The 21,382-nt window shown below is 35.3% G+C and overlaps 1 protein-coding gene across 1 annotated transcript; it reads left to right on the top strand.

Annotated features, from left to right (window-relative positions):
• The first annotated feature begins 20,382 nt into the window (after positions 1 to 20,382).
• LOC150037740 (uncharacterized) lies at positions 20,383 to 20,962 on the top strand. Its single transcript, XM_090311003.1, has 2 exons — positions 20,383 to 20,563; positions 20,745 to 20,962. The coding sequence occupies exons 1-2, from the start codon at positions 20,383 to 20,385 to the stop codon at positions 20,960 to 20,962; spliced, it is 399 nt and encodes a 132-aa protein (XP_090167129.1).
• Positions 20,963 to 21,382: the final 420 nt, after the last annotated feature.

Below are 21,382 nucleotides of genomic sequence, written 5' to 3'. Positions count from 1 at the left end.
TTGTATATTCTACGTAAACAGGTTCATAATGCAAACAAGGGAGCATGAATGTAACGTCATACTTCAACAAGATGTCTTTGTTATGGCAAAAAATGGATCTATGTCGGGAGATCATCTGGAACTGCCCGCAAGATGAAATTCAATACTCGAAGATAGAAGAGGTTGAGCGTGTGTATGATTTTCTTGCGAGTTGCATCCCAAATTTGATACAGTTTGGAGTCGAATACTAGGGCAGAAACCAATACCGTCTCTCATAGAGGTCTGTTCAGAGGTTAGATTGGAAGAAGATAGATCAAGTGCAATGAATGGCCCGGTGTTACCATTGTAGTTCAGCTGCCTTTGGGGTGAAATCCGCTGGATCTGATGGTGACAAGTAGAATAGTAAAACACTTTCAGTATATAAGCATTGCAAAAAACAGTGACACACGAAGGATCAGTGCTGGAAACTGCATGGTCGACCTCCAAATGGTAAATGTCGCCTTTCAAATGACAAGTCGACATCTGGTCGTGCTCTAGTGAGTGAATCGGTTGAGAGGGCCACATAACCTCAGACACAACCTCTAGTGACCAACCCAGGTGATTCAGGTATCATAGGGATTGGAACAGTTGCTCAATTAGGTAACCCTCAATCTTTTAGTTTCCTTGTTGAAGGGAATGAATTATGGATTCTAGATTCGAATTGCATATGGGTCCTTCGCTCCTGTTACTGGAAAAGGCAGACTGTCACCATTTCAGGGATTAATTCTACAAAATGTCCTACATGTGCCAAAAATTTCTTACAACTTGTTATTGATAAGTAAAATAACAAAAGATTTGAACTGTAGAGTTGTCTTCTCACCAGATGCTACTTTGTTTCAGGACTTGAGCTCGGGGAAGACGATTGACACTGCTCGATATGACAGAGGTCTCTATTTCCTTTTTGAAGATGCTTCCTCCAGGAACTTGTTTAGGACTAGCCTTTTATCTTCATTTATTATGTCTGAAAAAGATTATTTATTGTGGCATTTTTGTCTTGGACGTCCAAGTTTTTAATATATGAGATATTTGTTTCCTCACTTATTCCATAATGTGAATGTTTCTTCGTTATCTTGTGATGTCTGTATACATGCTAAACAACCTCGTGTGTCTTTTGTAGGATCTAAAGACAACACTAGAGGGGGGTGAATAGGGTTGACTACCAATTTTTTAAAAAATAATTTTATCTTCAAACAATGCTCAATAAAGTTAACCCACTAATTTGATTAAAGAAAATTTATGCAAGATAAAACTTAAATCATGCAAGCTATGATAACTTCAAATTTAAAGACAATTAATCAATGATAAATTTAAATAACACACTAAAAATTAAATCATACAATTAGGAAAGATTAAAAAATAACTAAGACAAGAAGCAAAAAATTTGAAAACCAGAAATAAAAGAGAGAGGAAGAGAAAACACCGGGAATTATAGTGGTTCGATAAATTGCCTACTCCACTCTCCAAGACTCCTTGGGTATTTCACTAAGTGATCCTCTTGCAGGTGAGGACCAAATCGACACACAACCCTTTTTTTCTTAGGCTAAAGAGAAATCCAAGATCCTTTTTACTATTTCAGGATCAAACCAATTTCTTTTTCTCACAACCCAAGGTGTACCCACACCTTAATACAATTCCCAAAAATTAAAAGAAAACCTCACAATATTACCTCTTGAAGGCTAAATACACAAGTTGAGCACTAAAAAAAACTCACAAAAATAACTCTAGGCCAATTTAGGAGCAAGAAGAACAAGAATTTGGGAGTAGAGAGAATTGAGGGCTTAAGACTTGATAGCTTTTGGTGTGTGTATGAAGAGTAAAATCAAGACGAATTTATAGGCGAGGGGGATAAATTTTGGCCATTGGATATGATTGCAAATGAAGGGTGGAGATTGAATAAAAATAGAAAAGGAAAGGATTTAAAAAGGAATTTTGAAAGATTGGAATTATTGAGATTTGGAGAATAAAAAGGATTTGAAGGATGAAGATTTAGGAAGGAATCAGATTTGAAAAGGCTGAAATTCGGTGAGAATTTGGAGAAAATTGGATCAGAAAATTAAAGAAAAATAAGAAAATAAAAATGAAAATAGAAAAATAGCCGGATGATATGGGCACCACGCGCACAGGGGAGAAGATTGAGCATCACGCGCCGCATTCTGTGAAGAAACCGCAGGCACGTGCGGCGCACGCGGGCGTCCGTGCGTGAAGCTGGGTGACCGCCACTTGTCATTATCTCATTCGTCCACGGTCGCCATGTCATTGCCACACCATGTGTTACGACATCACCATGTCAGCAAAAAGTGACCGGTTGGAGCACCACGTTATCTGCCACGACATCAATATTGACCTTTTTGTGCCACATCAGCAAGGTGCCACGTTTCACTGCCACGTCAGATTTCCTCTCCAATCTTCTTTTGCTTATAACTTTCTCGTTTGAACTCCAATTTGAGCGATTCAAATTGCGTTAGAATCGCCTTTCCGAGCTCTACAAGACAGCGACTCTGAAACACTGAAAATGTTAGTACAAAAAATCTGAGTTTGTTATCATCAAAATACTTTTTTGATTGAAGCTCTAAAGCTAACATATTTTGTTTCTCAACCTATCAATCTACCCGCCTTTCCACTTGATCCACAGTGATGTTTGGGATCCCTCAAACATCTTTACCCTGTCTGGTAAACGGTGGTTTGTAACATTCATCGATGATCATACCTAACTTACATGGGTATATCTCCTTGTTGATAAGTCCGAGGTTCTACCTACCTTCAAACAATTCTATACCACTATATTAACACAGTTCAACACAAAGATTGCCATTCTTCGGAGTGACAATGGTCGTGAGTTTATCAATCACACCCTCTAGGAATTCCTAGCATCAAAAGGGATCATCCATCAAAACTCATGTGCATATACTCCGCAACAAAACGGGGTGGCTGAACGGAAAAATCGCCATCTCATTGAAGTTGCTCGCTCCTTGATAATTCCGACGTCTCTCCCTTCGTACCTGTGGGGAGATGCGGTCCTTACCGCAACCCATCTCATTAATAGGATGCCTTCACGAGTTCTAAAGTTTCAAACACCCCCTGAGTGCTTCAAAGAGTCCTGCCAGTCTACCCGTCTTATTCCTGAGGTTTCTCTTCGTGTGTTTGGGTGTATAGATTTTGTTCATACTCATGGTCCACACCGGACTAAGTTTTCCCACGAGCTCAAAAGTGTGTGTTTGTCGGGTATCCCTTTCATCAGCGAGGCTATAAATGCTTTCACCCATCTTCCAGAAAATATTTTGTCACTATGGATGTCACATTCCTTGAAGATAAACCATTTTTTCCCGTTAGTCATCTTCATGGGGAGACCACGAGTGAAAAGACTAACAGTTCCACATACTCCGTATCTATTAGCTTTAATCTTGAGCCTAGTCCTAATATTCCTGAACCTAGTCTACCTAGTCTCGAACCTAATTCTGCTCCTGCTATTCTAGTGTCTGTCCTTCCTACTAGACAAGTGCCCTGGATAACATACTATAGGAAGAATCTCAAAAAGGAAATTCAGGAAACCCCTGGTGTTCCATCGAAAAGTGTCCAAGCATTGGAACCAGCTCAGGTTCAAGATCTTGTTTTTTCAGAGGAGATTCTTGAAGAGAAGTCTGGGAACATAGAAAATGATGAGACGAGCTCAGAGAAGGTTGAAATTTTAGGAGGTAATGAGGTGCTGGAAGATCCTCAAGAAGATGCAGAATTGTCTCAAAAGTTTGATACTGGAGAGAGACCGACAAAAACTGGCAATTATGATACCATTCTGGATATGCCAATTGCTCTGAGGAAGGGAACCAAGTCATGTACAAAGTACCCTTTGCATAGTTTTCTGACCTATAGTAACTTATCTCCTGGTTTTAAGGCTTTCACTACCCAATTGGATGCTCTAGACATACCTACTAGAGTACATGCAGCCATGGAAGTTCCCGAGTGGAAAGCGGCAGTAATGGAAGAAATGAGAGCTCTCGAGACAAATAAGACTTAGGAGTTAGTAGCTCTCCCTAGAGGTCACAAAATAGTTGGTTGCAAATGGGTATTCATAGTGAAGTATAAGTCTGACGGAATGCTCGAGAGATATAAGGCCAGGTTAGTTGCTAAAAGGTTCACTCAGACGTATGAGATTGATTATTCAGAAACATTTTCCCGGATAAGTTAAACACGATCCGTGTTCTTCTGTCGTTCGCCGTAAATGAAGATTAGTCCCTACACATCAACTGGATGTAAAAAATTCCTTCTTGAATGGTGAGTTAGAAGAGGAGGTTTACATGAGTCCACCTCCATGTTTCGAAGCTAAGTTTGGGAATCATGTTTGCAAACTCAGGAAGTCCTTATATGGGTTGAAGCAGTCCCCTAGGGCATGGTTTGACAGGTTCACCGCATTTGTTAAGTCCCAAGGGTTTGTTTAGGGGCATTATGATCATATTTTGTTTACCAAAAAATCACCTTTAGGGAAGATTGCTGTGTTGGTGGTGTATGTTGATGACATCATTTTATCAAGAGATGACACGATAGAAATTGTTAAGCTGAAACAAAGGATGATAGGCGAATTTGAAATCAAGGATCTTGGTAGTCTGAGGTATTTTCTCGGGATGGAAGTGGCGAGATAAAAAACAGGAATATCTGTATCTCAACGGAAATACACTCTGGATTTGTTGAAGAAACAGGAATGACTGGATGCAAACCCATTGACACTCATATTGAGGTCAATGGCAAACTGAAAAGCATTTCGGAAGGAGTTTCTGTGAATAAGGAGAGGTATCAACGCTTGGTAGGAAAACTGATTTACTTATCTCATACTAGACCCGACATCTTCTATGCTGTGAGTGTGGTAAGTCAGTTCATGCAGAATCCATATGAGAAGCACATGGAAGTAGTGACTCGAATTTTGAGATACCTGAAGTCCACCCCTGGGAAGGGCTTAGTGTTCATAAAATATGACACACAGAGCATCAAGGCGTTGACTCAAATTGGGCCGGATCTATGACTGATAGAAAGTCAACCTCAGGATACTTTATCTTTGTGTGGGGAAATTTGGTGACTTGGCGGAGTAAGAAACAGGGTGTAGTGGCCAGAAGTAGTGCTGAGGCAGAGTATAGAGCTATGAGTCTGGGAGTATGTGAAGAAATCTGGTTGCAAAAAGTTTTGTCTGATCTTCACCAGAATAGTTCGGGTCCCATAAAGCTATATTGTGATAATAAGGCTGTCATCAGTATTGTTAATAATCCAGTACAACATGATAGAACCAAACACGTGGAAATTGACTGGCACTTTATTAAAGAGAAGTTAGACCACGGGGTTATCTGTATTCCCTATGTACCTTCAGTCTAACAGGTTGCAGATGTTCTTATGAAAGGGTTATCGAGACAAACGTTTGAAGCTTGTGTTAGCAAGTTGGGTCTTGCTGATATCTACGCCCCAACTTGAGGGGGAGTGTTGAAATATGTTGAATTAGCTCTAAGGGCGTTTTTGTAGTTCACTCTATATTTACTAAATTAGGGTTTCCCCTCATCCTATTTATATATGAGGTTGGGGTCTCTTGTAAGCATGACATTAAAATAATAAAACCTTTTCTATTGTGGTTTTTCTTCCCTGAATTAGGGTTTTCCACATAAACCTTGCGTCGTTTCTTTCCTTTCTTTTTCAATATATACAATACATCATATGCCTTCTATATTTATATACATGCAAAAAAACGAACACTATGATTTCTTTCCATGTTTACATGAGGGTTATGTTTGCATACAATTAATTTACATGAATGTTAAGGGTGAGATTTGCCACACGACACATGGCATACCCGATCTGAGTTTTGACCTTGGGGTCATGCATGTACAACACCATAGGTAAGGCCATTGGATATCATGAAACTAGAGAATTTGGTGGTCGATTCCAACTCTCTATCAATGGTGAGACTTAGCTCGTACACATGTACGTGAAAATATTAAGCTTGACTCAAGAATACCTACTAATCAGTGATTTAAGAATTGGAGCGTGTGGGATAGGAATTCAAGCTTCTAAAGAAAATGAGTAAATTTTTTAACAAAATATTTTGGTTTAGATTTTGAAAACACTTCCAAATATAGACAACAAAACATGGAAGCCTAGTGATGAAAGTGGCCTTTATAAACTTAATTTTTATAAATAAAAAAAATTGAAAATCAATTGGCCGGTAACCAAATCACGCCTAAAATTTCAATTTTGTGTTCAATAAATCCCTGTCCGATTCGATAATTTTTAAAAATCCATGAACCTAATCACAAAATTCAGGGTTTAAAGACATTTAAATAGATCAATCAACTTTAAAATATTTTGAATACATCATGAACTAAATAGACACAAGATCTAACAAGCAACCAATATGAGACATTTTTTTAAAAGAAAATCTACGAACATATTAGACACAAAGTTAAAAGTTCAAAGATCTTAAATACACTTTACATAATTACGGATCAAATAAACATAAATATCAAAGCTTAAGGGCAATTCAATAATTCTTTTAATAAAGAAAATTCACTCCATCAACTGGTTGTATTATAATACGTGACAAATACATAGTTATAAGTACCCGTACCGTCAACAAATGCATAAGAAAAATTAAATATTAAATAAACTATGCCCTAACTTTAAATGCAAGGAGAATAATTACGTAACTTTTTGGAATTTGTTAGTTGAAATGAAACTTCAATTAATTCATTGACCAATTCTATCTAGACTAGGACAAGTACAGTTTAATATACTACGTAAGGTTATTAAATATTTGTGATATATAGTAGCCTTACTTTTTTAAAAAATGATTATGTAGCTTTATCCAATAAGAACTATATAACAGAAAAGAAAATCAATGTACCCTCTCTCTCTCTCTATATATATATATTTTGTTGTATCAATTAAAATTCTAAACTAATAATTGTATAATAATTTAAATTCTAAAGTTCTATTGTATAATTTTGAGTTTTTGATAAAATATTAGGAGTGCAGTTGTCTTATATCGAAAAAATTCAACAAAATGATGACTTCAAACACTATAAAAGGAGTACTCTAGACCTTTGGTTTCAAATCGTTCAAGTTAGACACACTTTAAGCTTAGGTACCTTGAGACAGAATTATTTTGTGTGATTATAATAATTTTTCACATAATAGAATATTTCTGATTCGTGATTTTTTTTCTCAGATTAGGAATTTTTCTAAAAATCATGTGATAGCTATATCTATTAAAGTCCTAAATTATCCTAAAAGAAATTAATCTTTGACCCCACTTATTAAGATACATTTAAAATTGATGTATGAATGATTTTTAAAATAATCTTAACTGATAGTCTAAATCAATCAACTTTTGAAAGTATCGGAATTTAATTGATAAAATATTAAGTCTCATATGATATTTATCAAACCAAATAGTGGAGTATATAAATTGATACATCTGCAATAGTTCAAGATTTAAATTGAAAAATTTATTAATTTAAAAGTTTAATTGATATAATAAAATTTAATGGTATAACTTTAACATTTAAATAATATTGTGACGATGATTCATGATTATGTTTCAAAATGATGTAACGATAATTGAATATACTTTAATGGATGTGAATTACAACAATAACACTAAGATATTATCTTTGATTAATCAAATAGAGAAAATTCTAGACAATTAAATATTTTATAGATAAGGCATTCCCTCAATGGTCAATGCGATGCAATGTTTTGGTAATTAATTTTCACACATAGCGCCAAAATGAGTTTGGTTCTGAATTAACATGCGTGTATTAATGATCAGGTTCTAATCTTCTATTCTATTATATACTATTTTTTTTTGACATGCAGCATTTATTATATAGCTCAAATAATTAGAAATAATGTTATTTATCGAAATTTAATAATATCTATATGTTCTTAGGTAAAATGTAATTTATTGTCATGAGTTTGGAAAAAATTTCTATTTAATCTTGTGGTTGGAACATTGAGTTGGGTTAAGTATTATAAAAATACATTGGAGTTACGAAATGTGATTTTGAGGGGTAATTATCTAGAATTGTAAAATGAAATTTTTCGATAAATGTGCAAAAGAGTGAAAGAGGAAAAGATGGAGTTATTTGTTAAATTTGGAAACTTCAATATGAACATTATTGAATTAAGTTATTTAATACCGACTTATGAAGCATATAAGTCAATAGGCTAAATGCAACACTTATAATTTATTTTATTAATTTTAGGTTAAATGAGTTTTTTTAGATGATCAAAAAGTGAACTTGATTGTTCGTTGACTAAAAAATGACATGTCATTATTGAGATCTCAATTTTTAAATGACGTGTGCCATATTTTATTAATTTTAAGATAAGTGGGTAAAAATAAAAATAAAAAAACTTTTCTCTCTCATACTCTCTCCCTAGTCCATTTTCTCTCATGTTATTTTTCTTTTCTCCTTTTATTTGAGGGGAAAAAATGGAGGGGATCGAATCCCAATAGAAGCGTGTGATTGCGTTCTTTGATTTCTTGAACGAATTAAAAATACAAAAATTAGAAGAAGGTTAAGCCCCATACGTTTATCGATCCATAAATGCAACAAAATCTTATTTTCGAATCAGGTCTTCCTTGCTATGACTTTGGCAAGGATCTGATTTGTGGAAACCGCTTCTTGAAAGAATAGATAGAATGAAAAGAAGAATTTTCTTAGAACTTTTCTAAGAAAATCAAGAGAAATATTAGAGGGAGAGTTTTAGGTAATCGTAGAGATTATTCTTGCAAAGTGTGAGTTTTATGAAGGCTACCAATGACCCTATTTATAGAACTCTATAGGTTATTCTTAATCTTATTGAGATAACCCTTTGGAGAGTTTTCCAAATTAAACATTTAATAATATCTACCCAAATAATATTTCATCTTAGATGGTTTAAAATATTTAAATTATATTTAAATATTTCATTCAAATTAAATAATTAATTATTTTGAATCCGATTCAAATTAATTAATTCTTCAATTATTTAATTCAAATCTTATTTAAATTAAATAACTTATTCACATGGATCTCATTTAAATAATTAATTATTTGAATCATATTAAAATAAATTAATTCTCTCATTATCTATTTAATTTGATTCTTATTCAAATTAATTAATTAATTAATTTATATGGATCTCATCCAAATAAATAATTAATAATTTGAATCATATTCAAATAAATTAATTCTCCATATTATAAAGTTATAATTTGAATCTCATTCAAACAAAGTATATAATAAATCATGTAATTAATTGTATCTAATACAATTAATATTTTTTTCTCATAAATTTAAGTATTTCAAATTTCTCTTTCAACATAGTTGATCCTTGTTGGTTCGTAGTGAGATAACAAAAGGATTTTATGGACCTATAGATTATAAGCTCCAATGATCCAAAATTGATTAATTAAACTCTTTAATCAAATTAACCTTCACTCATTAACCATAGGGCAAACCACTACAGACTCATAGTTGAACTCCTATGCTTGCAGGACAAGTTGTTTCCATGGATATAATCAATATAAGCAAGTCGATCATTCACAAGTTGTTCATAATTACAGTTGAGCTAAATATATGTTTTACCCCTGTACTTATATTTTTTTCCTCAAGTACTACTGATTTCTCTAATGAATAATTTATTTATGATCCAACCGTAAACTAAGTCCTTTTCGAGCTAGTGAGAGGGTGAGACCCCTTGTTCAAGACTTGAAATCAGGGACTACTTATCTACTTATCTTATGCGGAAATGAGTGAATTCCATCTTGTGAAGTTATGTTCTTAGTTTCCCATTTAGTCAAGTCTTTAAAATGGTAGGCTTATTAAGTTGGCAACTTGGGCCACTCCCACCCATGAAAACCAAAGGATTGACCTTATAGACAATAGTTCATAAATCACTCAGGATTAAGATCGAGTCACACATGATCATTCTATGAAATATTAATCTCATCAATTAATGGATTTACAAAGAGATAAAATATTTTGTGATCTGGTCTTATACAAACTCTTTGGATAGGATACCTCCACTCACATGTCTCCACATGAATGGTCTAGATCAAACCATTTGTAACTATTACAAAGTGGATCATATCCATAGTGTCACCAGAATAAGACACCCAACCTTATCCATATACTATAGATTTTTTAGGTTATTTCTTGAACATGATCCATCTGTATGTCAACTACATACACGTTCAAGACTTCATGCAATAATCTTGGCTTTTTTGGTTAATGGAATTTAATAATGCATAATTCATAATTAAATTAATCAACTAATAAATTACAAAGTTTTTTTTTTTGGGGGGGGGGACGAATGCTTTGTGTTTGCTTATCTTTGACTTCTTCCTCTCCATCTATTGAACACACCATCTTCTTTATCCAACATTTTCTTCTAGAAGTGACAAGGCCAAAATTGACTTATTTAGAATGTACATTGTGACACTTTTAGATCATTACTGTTACCGCTCCCATTACTGTTATGGTTATCGTTATTCATTGCTCATTTAATAGCTCATTAAACAGTGATGAAATGATAAGGCAAGTAACACACTATTTTAAAACCCCAGACAACGATGGAATGATCATTGGACTTACTTTTATCCTTGCAAAATCTGCCCATTTAAGAACCCATTAGATGTTCATATGGACTTATCGCTCCGCTTGCCTCTACCTTGACCATTAAGGTTACCACACATTTAAAACCCCAGATGACATGATGGAATGACTGCTCGATTTACCTCTATCGTTACCAAAATTGCCCATTTAAAAACCAATTAGATGTTCATGGGCGTAGTGCTCCACTTTCCTCTATCTTTACTGTCAGGGTTACTGCACACATTTAAAACCACAAACGACGTGATGGAATCATTACTGACTTACCTCTACCACTACCCAAACTGGCCATACATTAGATGTTCATGGACTTACCACTCCATTTACCTACCTTTATTGTTGGGGTTATTGTGCATTTAAACCCTATATGACATTGATGGAGCAATGGTAATCATTTCACATCGTTTATTGTGCATCGATAAACTTAAGCATCAGATAAGTCACTAATTTATTGCTAGTGGTGTGGGGGAACGTAATCGTAAACATAACTAGAGGTCAAGCGAGAAGGATTACACCATGTGCTAATTTGATATTTGATAAATGGTTGCATGCGCATGAGGAAGTACAACCATCGTGCTAATTTTTAACATACCCAATTTATCCAAACCTCGGGATGTTACACATCTCCCTCAAACCATGCAATTAACCTCTATATATAGAACCACCATGTTTCATAATCGTTGCATATATTGTCTTATAATCTAATTGTCAAATAATAATAATAATAATAATAATAATAATAATAATATTGTGGTCTGACGCCAGTTTCGACCTAGCTGTAGACGTCGAGTTCAGACCCCTCCAACCCAGAAACCCCTACAACAACACCTGAGTCCTCTACAAAAGACGAGAACTCTTTAGCTACAATTGCAGTGATAGGCCTCCAATTATGTTGCAATATCAAAAAAAGAAAGAATAAAGGAGATAAGGGGAAGTCGGCGGTTGAATCAATTAAGGATTACTTTCAATTATGTTAGGAGAAGTTGAGGTTTAAAAAGAGGAAAGAAATCGAAAAAGAGGGCAATGAAGTCTGAATATTTGGAGTGAGGAAGGAGAGCTCTTGAGAGTGGGAGTTTGGAAGTCTCTATCGTGTAGAATTCGTCGTAGTGTGTCGCTCATCGTCTACCTCTTCTACTAAGCGATCGTGTAGCAGAGCCCAACGATGTGTAGCATTTGGTAGGCGATCGTATAGAATTTGGTAAGTGATCATGTAATATTTTGTAAGCGATCGTGTAGTATCTTGTAAGCGATCGCGGGGTGTGTTGTAAACGATCGTCTAAGTATTACTCAGCAATCGTATAGAGATTGTAAGCGATTGTAAAGAGTTTTTTAAACGATCGTTTGGAGTTTGATAAGTGATCGTCTAGTCTCTGTTTGACTCACATCGTTTAATAAAGAATTCGTTCATCGTTTAGTTGCTATTTCGGGAGATTATACCAACTCGTTATGTTAATAAAGTCTTTCAAGAATCAGTATCCTAACATGCAGTCGAATGACCTACAAGTTTTTTTGTTTGTGTTATGTCGACCCTTTGTAAGGTGTAATTTTTTTCTATGAAATGGAAACTTTTTATTTTTATTTTTTTTTTGTTTGTATATGATCTTTGAAAATTCTATAGGCATTATATATTAACAAACTAAAACTACATGTATTGAACAAATACATGCAACAACAAAAAAAAGGCAACTAAAAGATAGAAAATGAGGAATTTTCTTTAATTGTTATGGTTATAGATGACATACAACAGTTGATCGGTAAAAGTATAAAATAGCCAAACGTTAAAATGACATTTATACATCCACCTTTACCAATCGAACTTAATGGTATAATAATGGTTTATGACATTTGAGGTTAAAATTTAAAAAGTTGTTCAAAATTATCTTAAAACAGGTAGTAATTATTATCTTTCAACAACTCTTAATTTCGGTCAGCATACCTACATCATTCACAATGAGTAGGATATCATCTACATACAACACAAGAAAAGCTACTGAACTGTTGATGATTTTCTTGTAAACACAAGACTCATCAACATTCTGATCAAAGCCATAAGATTTGATCACAGTATCAAATCTTATATTCCAAGATAGAGAAGTTTGCTTCAATATATAAATGGACCGATTAAACTTGCAAACCTTTTGCTCTTGAATTCAGGTTATGAATCCCTCATGCTGCTCGATATGAATGGTCTCCTCAAGATTTTAATTCAAAAAGGCAGTCTTAACGTCCATTTGCCAAATCTCATAGTCATAATATGAAGCAATGGACAAGAGTATTCGAAAAGACTTCAACATGACAATAGGTGATAAAGTCTCCTCATAGTCAACTCTCTCAACTTAAGTATAACCCTTTACCACAAGTCTAGTCTTGAAGGTTTGCACCTTCCCGTCAGCACCCCGTTGTCTTTTGTAGATCCACTTGCAACCGATAGGTTTTACCCTGTTAGGTTGATCTGCAAGATCCCAAATTGAATTGAAGCACATAGATTCCATTTCGAGATCCATAGCTTTGATCCATTCATCTTTGTCAATATCCTCTTTTACCTTCTTGTAAGACAATAGATCATCAACATCTCCGTCAGCTATAATAGCTAGAGTTTTTATTAAACCCATATAACAAACAGGCGAGTTTGCAACCCTCCCACTACATCGAGGCGCCCTCAACGCTTAAGGTGGATGTGACCTACTAGATGAACCAGCTTCAACAACTCTTGTTGAAGTGTTGGGCTTTTCAACAACTCTTGTTGAAGGTTCACTAGATTCACTGGAAAACTCATTCAACACAATTTTATTGTAGGGCTTATGCTTCCTTGTATGGTCATCTTCTAAAAAGGTAGCATTTGTTGATACAAACACTTTATTATCCTTAGGATCATAGAAGTAACCACATCTCGTTTCTTTAGGGTAACCTACAAATAGGCACAATTTTGAACGAGATTCCAATTTCTTAGGATTTGCCTTAAGCACATGTTTTGGACAACCCCAAAAATTGAAATGACGTAACTACCTTTACGACCATTCCATAATTCCAAAGGTGTTTTAGTAACATTCTTGGATGGAGCACAATTCAAAATGTAAGCTACAGTCTGTACTGCATAACCCAATAACGAGTTAGGTAAGGAAGCATAACTCATCATAGGCCGAACCATGTCCAACAGGGTTTGATTTCTCCTTTTTGATATATCATTCTGCTGAGATGTACCAGGTGCTAAAAGTTGGGATACAATTGCATGTTCTATCAAATAGTCTTGGAATTTTAGATCCAAATACTATCCACCTCGATCAGATCGAAATGTTTTAATCGTTTTATTTAATGCATTTTCAACTTCAGCATTGTACTCCTTAAACTTTTCAAGGGCTTCAAACTTATGTTGTATTAAATAAACATACCCTTTAGAATAATCATCAACAAAAGTGATGAAATATTCAAATCCTCCTCTTACCTTAACATTCATCAGACTACAGAGGTCTGAATATATAAGTTCTAAGGGTTCTTTGGTCTTATGACCTTTTCCAGTAAAAGATCTTTTAGTCATTTTTCCTTCAAGGCATGACTCACATACAGGTAAAGAATTTTCTTCTAACTCGTTTAGAATTCCATTCTTGACCAGTCTCTCAATCCTATTGAGATTTATGTGTCATAATTTTAGGCGTCAGAGATGAGCGTTTTCTTTAGGAAAAATTTTAAGTTTTTTATTCCGAGTTATCGTAGTTTTAAACAATTAGGTATTCAGAAGAGCTTTAATTGCTAACTATCTTAGCACATATAAATTATCTTACAGCTCAGCAGAACAAATATTGATATCATTTCTGTAAGTAAACACTTTACTTACATTAAATGATAAAGTATAATTTTGTTCAAGTAAACACTATACAGAAATTAAGTTCATCTTTAATTCAGGAACAATATTATATATATTTTCCAATAAAACATAACTATTCTTAAAGTAAGCCGGAGTCCTCCCACTGCTGAAGCTGAGACAACGTGAATTAATTCCCTATACAGACATGCATGGTCATCTCCCCAGCTACCAATTTCCACCATGAATTAATTCCCTGAAATAAAGAACAAACATGATTAGTGGCACCTGAATCTATTATCCAGGTTGAATCATCATTCTTCACTAAATAACTCTCCAAAACAAGTAAATCACATTTTCCTTGCTTGGTTTTCTTCTTTTCTGCCAAGTATTTGGGATAGTTCTTCTTTCACTGTCCTTTTTGGTTGCAATGGAGACATATTCCCTTTGCAGCCTTGGCCTCCTTGCCCTTCTGGACAACAGCTGGTGGGTTAGCTTTCCCTTTCCACCTTTCTTCTTCTTCCACTTTTTGGTGTCGGAAGAAGAAGACACAGACTTAGTTTCAGAAGACGATCTTCTACAGAATTTCTTAGAGGACGAGGCAACATTTGTCTAACCCTTCTATTCCTTGGATTTCATCAAGGATTGGAAAGTTTGTAGCTCGTTGAGCAAGGTGGTTAGGTTGTAGTCAATCCTGTTCATAACAGCATTGCTACGAAACTGCAGGAAACTTTCAGGCAAAGTTTCCAAGATGAAGCTAACCTGACTGGCCTCATCGATGACAATGCCACGTTAAAGTGGACCATCATGTTGAGAACATGTTCTCGAACAGATACCTATTCTTGCACACAGGCATATTTTAGAGCGTCATATCTGAGTTGAGCAGACGGTTGTCCGAACATTCCTCGCAGGAAATCCATGATCTTATGGGCAGTGATCATGGGCTCATGCTTCTTGGCCAAGACTTTAGAGAGGCTTGCCAAGATATACGCTTAATCCTTTTCATTTGCCCGTACCCAATGATGCTTATTTTTATGAAGTGGAAATGTTGATGAAATTGCATTGAACACTCAAGTTTCCTCAGCGGAATCCAAGTGTAAACTCCACTAAGTTTTCTGGTAAGTCCAGGGTCGAACTCAGGGTCTTGTGAAAACAGGTTGCGTAGGTAATTTTTATGAAAATTTTGCGGTAACCGGTAACTCAATTAATTGTTGGTTTGTTGTTGATTGCGTTAATGAAAAATAACAAATGCGGAAGATTTGAGAAAAGTCAGTTGTGTGATAGATTCACTGAGTATGCGATGAATGGGTTGAGAAGATCTTTAGCTAGCGTTAATTGAGAATGCGTCAGACTATGCGATCATGCTACAACCATGCACAACAAGTCATTTTCCAATGCAAATGCGATGCTCCTAAGTCTAGGACGCATGTGTTGAATGCAAAAGTGTCCATAGAACTTATCCCTAAGTCTCTACTCTTATCCTATGGGATGATGCAAAATACATAAAAGCAAGGTGACCGCATACAATCATATCCTATCTCTAGGATGCATACAATACGTTGATAACAAATAATGCTTATTCCTAAGTTCCTATCTCTTGATTATGCATTCTAATTTGACTCTCCCGAGCCTAGATTCTAACCTGACCTTCCCAAGCCTAGATCCTATCCTTAGACTACCCTCCCGAGTATCTCTAATGGATGAATGAAGCATACATAATACAAGATAATCGCATGGAATGAAGATTCTCTAGTTGTGCTAGCTAAATGCTTCTCAACCCATTCAATTGATTTAGCTACTCATGCGTAAATAACAAAGAGTGAACAGATATAGAGAAGTGGGTTCCATTTCAATAAATGAGTGAAGTACAAAAATACGATGAAAGTTAAAGGTAGAGAGCCTGGTAGCAATTCCTTGCTGACTGAGGCTTTTACACTATAAATCTCTATTCGGTTCCAAAGATGTTCCTGCTTCCGCAGGCGTCGGCCCTCTCTCTATCCTTGAAGCTTCTGACGCTCTCCCAAGCTTACCAGAACGATCTGTCAGCACAACCTCCTCTCTTGCGTCCGCCTTAAAATAAAAGAAAAGCTAAGAACAAGGCTAAACTATGAACAAACTTCTGAACTAATGAATGGTGAACCCCTTTTCTGAAGGATGCCTCTGGTATTTATAGAACATCCAAGGTGAATGACGGATTCTCTCTCATGATTGCACATATGTGATGGCTTTAATTCCCCTGACTGATGCGCCGAATATTTGTCACCAAAAAGCTGAATGTACTAGTTATCGTTAGCGGCTGTCAACTTAATTCGGATTCGACTGTCATCAGCTTTCTGTCCCATCGTGATTAATTAGCCTTTCACCTGGATGCGCTCACCATATTGCTCTAACCAAGTTGCGGCAATCCTTCTCGGGCGAATGTTTGCGAACACGATCATCGCAAAGCCTTGCGGTGAAGTTGCGCTCGACTAGTGATTTCCTATGATCGCAATTCTTGCCTTGCGTCAACAAAAATTAAATGTTCTAATGTGATGAACATATACGACCGCAATATTATGAAATTGATGCTTAATGGACGTAATTTAACATATTTTATCAACGTAAGCTAACTTTGTTTAAGAACTTAGCACTATGATAACATGCATTTCTGCCCATTATCACATCCCCAAATTTAAACAATGTTTGTCCTCAAACATAAGCTAAAGATTCCTTTAGTAAGTGGTCGTGTTTCCTTAAGGATTCACCAGGGGTTGTGTCTTCTTCGGGATTCACCAGGGGTTGTGTCTCCTTCGGGATTCACCAGGGGTTGTGTCTTCTTCGGGATTCACCAGAGATAGTGGGCATACTTAACTACAGTAGGGTAGAAACCCGTTTTTCATGTATGTATGTGTCCCATGAGAACTAAGGAAGTTTTTATGTTCCACCAGAGGTAGGCATCTAGAGGACATAGATGCCTAGCCCGACCTTAGTAGTGGGGTTACTTACTAAGTATTTTATACTCACCATTTCTCATGTTTATGTTTCAGGTAAGGGTAGAGACGTGCTGGTGAATGACAAGAGGAATCCATGAACGAGCCACTAGGGACCATTTTTAATGCTTCCACTCATGTTTTAAGAGTTATTTTATGTTTTTAACTTTTGATCTTGACATTTGGAACTTATCGTTTGAGATTTGTATTAAGACTTATTTATTTCCATTTATGACTTATGGGTACCCATTATTTGTTTTTAATATTTGAATTTAATGAAGGACTTTTAGACTTACCTGATTTATTTAGCATTTATTTCATCATAAAAGGGTGTCGTTTTAAGATCCATGCATGCATGTATTTAGTAACGGCCTAACTTAAGTCCTAGGGGGTCGGGTCGTTACAGTTGGTACCAGAGCCAAGTTTTAGGTTCTGAAAACTGACTTACTACGTAAGTCTAGATAGTCCCTGTGGCCCATGAATGGATTCCTCGTCATCGCCAAGTATATCTTATCAATTACAAGTTCTATGATAGTTGTGCATTAAAATATTTATTTAGCTTAAATGCACTAGTTATGTTTTAATGCTAGTTCAATGACTCGTTGGAAATTATTATAAAAGGATTATCAGGTACGACACCACAAAAGGAGAAAAATAAAATAGAGTAAATTAAAAGGTCACTTGGCACTAGTTTATCTCATGGAAATTATGTTAGAAACGAACAAATATATATACCTCAGTTTAGAGATCTTAAAGGTTGATGCAACTATGTAGAGTTATGACAATTCAGGAATAAAGGTATTTAAATGTTCAAGCCAAGGATTAAAATTGTCTAGATAAGAATACATTAAAGATTAGTGTTATGTTTTTTTTTGTTGAGTAGTGGAATTGGTGTTAGTACAAATAAATTTCTTTACAGACCACATACTCAAGTATAAAGTTAAGAGTTGTTTTATGGATAAGAAGGAGAAAAAGAAGAGACTATGGATTTAGTAAAGGTTCTGAGATATTAAAACCAAACATTTTGAGAGGAATTTTGGAAAGTATTAATAAGTCATAATCACTTTGGTAATACTATGACTTGATGGACTAGGTAAATTATGTGTAGTGATATGAAGGATTCTTTTGGAATATCTAGCTAAGTTGATGCCATTAAAGGAAGCCAAAATAGTTGGACATGAGTTTAGACTTAAAGGGGATAAAGCAAAGTGTTATTTGTTTGGGTAGAAGGATTATTTTAGAGCACCTAGATTAATTAAATCCATAGCCTTATTGTGATGAGGAGATCAAAATTGGACAAATTTGAACAAACGGAAGTCTTTTGGAGTTTAAAAGCATGAAAATTGGCAAAGGAGAATTCTACAAGATGAAAATTCTTAGTGAAAGATATAAGAGTTATGGAGGAGTTAAGTAAAATATACTTTAGTAAAGAGATTATGTTCCACTTGGAAAGTGAAAAAAAAAAGTATCCAAAAAAGTTTACTCTTTTGGAAATAGAGGAATTTGATTTATTCAAAACTCCTAGTTAAGTATGGTTTGGAGGCATGATATGAGGGGCTACAAGGAATTTGTTTTGGTGTAAAAGAAAAATATCTCATTATCATGTGGAACTTTAGAAGAATGTGAGTTGGATGGAAAGATAGCTTACATAGGTGGAACTCTATTTTAGCACAAGAATCTATTACCGAAATAAAAGGTTGAGAAGGGATAAGCTAAAATGCAGTTACTAGTAACAGTAGATGTTCAAGAACTATTGACATGGTATGTTGAGGCTTCATTAGTTAAAAAGTAAACTATTGAGAGCATTAGTAAGATTTAAGGGATTTTGACATAGTGTGCAAGTTCGAAACATGAACTAGCAAGACCATCAATTTGATTGAAAAAGGAAATTAATCCAACTTGAGGTAGACAAAAGTGGTATATGTACAAAAGTAAGTTGGATCTTCTAATATCACCATTAGCATAAGGGATAGATTGGTAATAAAGTTGAGTTGATAACAAGAAGTTGCTATAGGTGGGTTTGGAGCAATACAGTATAGTATGTTTTCCCTTGCATGGGCAATGAGTTAACTAGCTCTGGGGAGTACGAGTAATTCAAGTTATGACTTGTGAATCAAGAAGATTTTATCGTAAAAACTAACTTCAATGATCAATTACAATTATTATGAGGTTATGAAAATGTGTTATCAATTGACTGATGCTTTAGCATCCAGGGACTTCAAAACCTCATTTTTAGAGGGAATTTTAGACTCATCCGCAACAGGGTCTAAGTAATGATATGTGATTGTATTAAGGCTAAAGGATAATATGAGGATTGGCTCAAGCATGTTTTATAGCCCATGACAGTATAGAGCCTCATGATGAGTTTCTCATGAATGTGAGACCTAATTAGACAGAGTTATTCTCAGACATGTAGACCCCAACAGAGACATCACAGTCGGCGCTTCTAGAGTAGAAGCAACTTTCAGTGATTTATTTTTGGTACGTATCTTCAAATGACGCATTATATAGCATGACCAGTTCTCCACTACACATATGAAGTTTTCCCTGTGACAGAATGGTATGCTCAGATATATGTTTTTAGTAGATAAGACTTTCTTAAGCTCACAACAATTTTGATAATTCTCAGCTTGAGCATATTAAAGTATTGTTGGTTTTCAACATCTTAAGTTTCATAGTTATATATGGAAGAGGTTGTCACACCTCTTTTGATACTAGTTTCAACTATGTCAAATAGTGACTCTCGTTTTACATCTAGATTTTGGAAGAGTCTCAAGTTAGCATTGGGTACTCGATTAGATTTTAATACAACTTTTCACCCACAGATTGATGGTCAGAAAGAATGTTTGAACCAGACATTGGAGAATATGTTGTGCACTTGTGCGTTAAGAGTTTTTAGGGAGTTGAGTCTCTCACTTGCATTTGATGGAATTAGCATAATAACAGTTATCCGGTTACCATTGGCATGTTGCCGTTTGAAGCCCTCTATGGGAAGAGCTGCAGGTCTTCTGGGTGTTGGGATGAGGTAGAAGAGAGGAAATTGCTAGGGCTTGAGCTAGTGCAAACCATGAATGGGGCAATACAGAAGATAAAGGCTTGTATGCAAACATCTCAGAGCAGAAAGAAAAGCTACGTCGATGTGAGACGTAAGGACCTAAAATTTCAGACTAGGTGATAAAGTGTTCTTAAAAGTGATACCTAAAAAGGGTGTTTTGAGGTTTGGAAGGAAAGGGAAGCTGAGCCCGAGGTTCATTGGACCTTTCGAGGTCGTTGAGCGAATTAGTCTCATAGCTTATCGATTGGCATTGCCTCTATCACTTTCTTCAGTTCATAATGTCTTCCATGTTACGATGCTGAGAAAGTATGTAACAGATCCGTCCCATGTAGTTGACTTTGAACCATTGTGGTTGAATGGCAACTTGAGTTATGAAGAGAGGCCTGTGCAGATTCTCACCAGAGAGGTGAAGATGTTACGCAATAAGAAAATAGCAGTTGTAAAGATTTCGTGGCAGAATCACCAGTTCGAAGAGGCCACTTGGGAATGAGAGGATGAGATGAGAACCCAGTACCCAGAGCTTTTTCAGGAATGAACTTTCGAGGACGAAAGTTCTTTAAGGAGGGAAGAATGTCACACCCCGAATTTTTATTATTTATGTAGTTTCAGTGATTTTTATTAATTGAGTGCATTTTTGGAATTTTTGGACTTAAGTGTAATTGCGGGAATTTAATTATTGACATTGAAATTATTCAATTTGGAAATTCTGGTTTGATGTTGAAATTATTCAATTTGAAAATTAATGGATTGACGTTGAAATTATTCAATTTGAAAATTAATGGTAGGAATTAATTTCATTTTGGAAGGAATGAGTGTTTCATTTTAATGGTTTAATCGGAGGAAAGTTATGAAAATTGGACTTTTAATGTCACACAAATTTAATTTGAAATTAATGTCAAGAATTAATTTC

This window comes from Benincasa hispida, chromosome 2, assembly GCF_027475165.1.
Source record: "Benincasa hispida cultivar pf3 chromosome 2, pf3_genome.v1.1, whole genome shotgun sequence".
NCBI lineage: Eukaryota > Viridiplantae > Streptophyta > Magnoliopsida > Cucurbitales > Cucurbitaceae > Benincasa > Benincasa hispida.
This window is presented reverse-complemented; position numbering and strand designations above follow the sequence as displayed.